The following is a 5,655-nucleotide window of genomic DNA, read 5'->3' as shown; positions in this document are numbered from 1 at the left end:
TTCAAAATACATTTTTTTGGGGCTTTTTTTATCAGCAAATGAAGTGTCTAAATCAGTGGTCCCCAATTTTTTTTTTTTGCGCCACGGACCGGTTTAATGTCAGACAATATTTTCACGGACCGGCGGATAAATACTCATTTTTAATTTTACTCATTTTGCTAGCTTAGCTAGTAAAATGAGTAAAATTAGCTTAGCTAATTTTAGCGTCTTGGGCTAATTTTAGCGGCATGTATCACGTGACCTAGACAAGCATTTTGACATGCGTCAAGAGTTAAGTCATAGACGGCGGATGTAATCTGGTCATTTTTCATTTTTCAAAATAAAACAGTTTGGACTCAAATAAATAAAACGGAAATTATGTACATTATTTATTCTTTCTGCGCGGACCGGTACCAAATGACCCACGGATCGGTACTGGTCCGCGGCCCGGGGGTTGAACAATTGCCCCAACACCCCCCGTCCCGTCCCACCACATCCACCATCGCTGCTGATGAGGCTGCCGATAAGATTAAAGCACTGTTGGGGTCCATGCAAGGGGAGGGGGGAATCAAACAATGCATTATTAACAGCTATTTGTGTGTGTGTGTAGTCTCTTAAAACTGTCCCACGAAGTACTACTTTCTTTTATTTAATTTATTTTGCTGTGTCATGATTAGGGTATCAAAAATGATCGATATGATACAGTATGTGAATGAGATGGCTAAAACTAAAAAAATAATGGATGCATGCAAAACAAATAAGGTGAGTGGGGGGAGTCATAATTGGGTGTTCAGGAACACCCGTAAAAAACTACATAAGACAAATATTTGCTATATTTGTCGTTTTTAGGAGTGGTTGGAATCATCTTTAAAAAATGTGATGAGATCAACAAGAAAAGAAAAATGAAAATGTCGCATGTCAAGTTATTTTTTTTTATTTGGAGTCTCATGTTAATGTTATGAGAAAATACAAATTATTATTTAAACACACACACAAACAAAAATCTCAATATTGCCTTAAAAAAAAAAGAGTGCCACTAAAAATAAATATCATAAATAGCGGGTAAATTATGATCATACATAATAAGCATTTGCTATGAAATCAACACGGAGAACGATGAGAATTATGATTATATTTTTTTTTTTGGGGGGGGGGGGACAAAAAGTGGCATGCATTTTTTTAATAAAGACAAATAATGAGAAATTTGACAGAAAGAAGATAATTGAAAAAAATCCAGTGCATTAAAACATTTTTGCTGAAAAAAATGGGGTCCACTAACATCGAAAAAAAGACACACACACACACACAAACGCACAAAAAAATCTCAATATTGCCTTATAAAAAAAGAGTGCCACTAAAAATAAATGTCATAAATAGCCGGTAAATTATGATCATACATAATAAGCATTTGCTATGAAATCAACATGAAGAATGATGAGAATTATGATTATGATTTTGGGGGGAAAAAAAGTGGCATGCATTTTTTTTAACAAAGACAAATGTTACAAAAAAAGAAATGTTACAAAAATAAAATGATTAAAAAAATCCAGTGCATTAAAACATTTTTGCTGAAAAAAAAAATGGGGTGACGGGCCCACTAACATGAGAAAAAAAGAACACACACACTCACACACACACACAGAAACCGGTCATGAATGTAAACATTAAATTTGCATTCAAAAAAAATCAATGATGTAACAATATGAATCCAAAACTGAGCATGACCCCCCCCCCCTTCAATTCCAATGTTACTGCTATAGATTGCAAATGTCTCCACGATGGTATATTAAAGGATTTCTGATTTAAAAAAACTAACAAACTAACAAAAACGACCCTCCCCCCCCAATAAAAATGAAATGCTATGAAAGCAATGCAAAAATATATATATATAATAATCAATGTTTTTGTAAATGTTCAGTTTTTTTCAACTCTATCCCCCCCCCCAATTTCAATTTTACTGCTATAGATTACAAATGTCCCCACGATGGTACTATTAAAGGATTTCTGATTGTAAAAAAAAACTAACAAACTAACAAAAAAGACCCCCCCCCCCCAATAAAAGCAATGCAAAAAAATCAACCAAGCCACAAAATAAGCCAAGTGAGCCCACAAAAGCAGACAAAAGGCGTCAAAAACAGCACAAAAAATCCCAGCTTCACACAACCCCCCCAAACTCCTTCTCCCCAATTTTTTTTGAAGGTATCCAACTTCAAGTATCCTCATTTACAAGCTGTGTGTGTCAAAATACACACACACACCCATTTTGGGGCCCCCTCCAGGCAAGGCTAGATTGCACCTCCACTCGTGTGCAGCACATGTTCTGGCCAGATAAAGTCAACAACGTGCACGTGCAAAATGAAATTCTTAATTAGAAATGGCGCGTGCACACACACACACACACACGCGCGCGCTACAAGCCCCCATTCCAAGCCTGCCCCAGTGGTTGATCTATCTATATACACGCACACGCAAAAAAAAAAAGTACATTCCATCGTTTGCGCGTGCTCGTCAAATCGTTTGTCTTAAGGCAGCGGTGCATGTTATAACACGTGATCGCTTACTTTTTTATTTCATTTTTGTGTAAATTGCCAAAGTTGAAAAGAAGTAAGCGCAAGATGATGTTTTTGTTTTGTTTTTAAGACAACCCCCCCCCCCCCCCCGGCCCCCCTCCAGAGCTCGCTCCCCCCTTACGAGGCCACAAAAGCCCGTTAAACGAGTCCGACGGGCGGCTTCAATCCCGCGGGGAGGCCTCACCTCGCCCCGGTTCTCCACAAAGTTCCGAATTGAAATTAAATATGATTTAAAACAATACGTAGTGGGGGGGGGGCAGTTTCCAAGTGTTAATTTTGCACTTTAGTTCCAAGAATTAAGCGCTGAAAGCATGAAATGAGACAGATTGTCTTTTTTTATTGGCTTCTTCTTCTTCTTCTTTTTCTTATAGATACATGACATTAAATCGTTTTTTTTTGTTCCTTCGTTAAAAAATACACATTCAAATTAAATTAAATTAAAAAAATACAAGGGGGGGGGGGGGGGAGTGAAAGGCGTTTGTTTACCTTTTCCGAGAACCCGTAATATGTCAATCAATGAGGGAAAAGGGGGCGTTAGAATAAGAATAAACAGTTGATCAGTAATAAATCAACACAAAATTAAAAAAAAAACGCACACCATAAATAAAGTTAAAGGCCTCCTTATTGTGTTTTTTTTTTGTTTCTTCTCGCCGGATAAACATTTACATTTCTTACAATCCTCGAGGAATGGAGGAGGGGGGGGGGGCGAAAAAAAAGTCCTTTTCCGCGACTCGCGTACATGCAAAGGAGTCGCGCTCGCGCGCGCGCGCGCGCGCTCACATGGCGGCGGCGTGCGCGGACGAGTAAGGATCGATCCCAGTCTTGCTCATCCCCGGAAAGAGGATGTAAGCCACGGGGGGCTGCAAAGCGGACGCCGACCAGGCGCTGCAGTTACACGGCACCACGTAGCCCGGGTTCGTGGGCGACGGGTGGGTGTGCGTGTGAGGATGCGGGTGTTGGGCGGGCGCGCAGCCGCCCGGCGAGCCGAAAGCGCCCGCCCCTTGGTAACCCAGCGACGAGTACGGCATCCCGGCGGCGGCGGCGGCGGCCAAGGCGTGGGGGACGTCGGCCATCTTTGGACCGAAGCCCGCCGCGTCCAGGAAGGACGAGTAGGGCGAGGCGGAAGTGGGCGGGAGGAAGGCTCGGGCGGCCGCCGCCGCCGCGGCCGCCGCCGCCGACTTCTCCGCGGGGCCCAGAAGCGCCTCCGACGGCAGCGGCAAGCCCTTGAGGTGCTCCCCGTCGCCCAGGTAGGGCAGCGGGAACACGTAGCGGTCCTTCTTCAGGAGGTTCTTGGGCTTCCGCCGCGGGCGGTACTTGTAGTCCGGGTGCTCCTTCATGTGCTGCGCTCGGAGCCGCTTGGCCTCGTCGATGTACGGCCGCTTCTCGGCCTCGGAGAGGAGCTTCCACTCGGCCCCCAGACGCTTGCTGATCTCGGAGTTGTGCATCTTGGGGTTCTCCTGCGCCATCTTCCTCCTTTGGCCCCGAGACCACACCATGAAGGCGTTCATGGGTCTCTTGATATGGTCGGCCGGCTTGGACATGGCTGCCTGACGTGACGACGCCGCCGGCGGGAGCCAAAGTTACGGGGGGGAAAGGGCGGGAAAGGGGGCAAAGTGGGTGGTGGTGGTGGTGGTGGTGTTAAAAGAATGTAAAAAAAGTTACTATCTGGACTTCACCTGCTGTCGGGCGCTAAGAGGCGAGAGAGCTGCGGGCATGCCGCTTGCCGTAGTCGTTTCGCTCCGGTGGCCAAGCAAAAAAAAGCGGGAAAGTGGCAAAAATGGACGACCAAAAAGCAGTCCGCGTCCGAGGGGGGCGCGCGCACAAAAAGTCCACCGGCGCGAGCATGCGCGTCGGTGTAAAAAAATATAATAAATAGATAGATAGCAGAATCCACCAAAAGAAAGAATAAAAAAAGGCAAACAAAGTCTTCTTTTTCTTTTTCTTCTTGTTGTGTCGTTAATGCGGCAGGTGTCCCTTGTTGTTCGCTCGCTTCGGTGGTGTTTGTTTGTTTTTTCTTCTTCTCCGTCCGAGCTGCCGCCACCTTTGGCGCGCTTTGCAAATGAGCGCGCGAAGCGCGGCGGACGGCGCCAAAAAAAGCGGTCGAGTTCAAAGGCAGGGCTTCGCGCCGCCGTACTCTCACGCGCCGTGACGTCACCAGAAGTAAAGGAAGGAGGAGGTGGAGAGGGGAGGGTCGCTTAACCGAGAGCCGAGCACAATTCGTGGCAGGCAGGCGCGTGCGCGGATTAGGGCAAAGGAAGGAGGAATTAAATGCGTAACGACAAATGGAAGAATGAAAATGGGACGAAAGAAAAACAAAACGCACAGTGGAAACGTGCCAGGAAAAACAAAAATGTCATCAACGCCCATAAAAATTGAGACGAAAAAGAATACTACCAAAAAAAAAATGGATTTCCTGATACAAGAAGATCGAATAAAAAGTGAACGACAAGTATCATGAAGAAAACAAACAAACAATTTAAAAATATGTTCAAGAACGCTACCAAAATATTTGATCAAACACCCTTAAAAAACATCGCCAAAATATTCAAATGGAAATCGTCTAAAAATATGTAAAAAACAAAAACTGAATTGTTTTGTTGGTCAAATAAAAAAGATTATATATATATATATATATATATATATATATATATATATATATATATATATATATATATATATATATATATATATAGTCACACACATACACGTTTACACACATATACACACGTAAACATACACACATATACACACATGCACACATAGACACAAATGCACACATACACACACAAATGTACACACATACACACGTAAACATACACAAATATACACACATGCACACACATTTTCACACAGACACACACAAATCTACACACATATACACACAGACACACACAAATTTACACACATACACACACACACATTTACACACATACACAGATGCACACACACATTTACACACACACACATTTACACACATGCGCACACACACACACACACATTTACACACGTGCACACATAGACACACACACATTTACACACATATACACACGTGCACACATAGACACACACGCACACATAGACACACACGTATTTACACACATACACC

The 5,655-nt window shown here is 43.4% G+C and overlaps 1 protein-coding gene across 1 annotated transcript; it reads right to left on the bottom strand.

Annotated features, from left to right (window-relative positions):
• Window positions 1-897: 897 nt before the first annotated feature.
• On the bottom strand, window positions 898-4,660 carry sox14 (SRY-box transcription factor 14). The gene has a single exon (XM_089000980.1). The coding sequence runs from the start codon at window positions 4,088-4,090 to the stop codon at window positions 3,326-3,328; it is 765 nt and encodes a 254-aa protein (XP_088857106.1). The 5' UTR covers window positions 4,091-4,660; the 3' UTR covers window positions 898-3,325.
• Window positions 4,661-5,655: the final 995 nt, after the last annotated feature.

This window comes from Hippocampus bargibanti, linkage group LG07, assembly GCF_051943395.1.
Source record: "Hippocampus bargibanti isolate YZ-2025 linkage group LG07, ASM5194339v1, whole genome shotgun sequence".
Classification (NCBI taxonomy): Eukaryota; Metazoa; Chordata; class Actinopteri; order Syngnathiformes; family Syngnathidae; genus Hippocampus; species Hippocampus bargibanti.
Note: the sequence above shows the minus strand (reverse complement) of the source record. Positions and strands in the feature narration are given on the sequence as shown.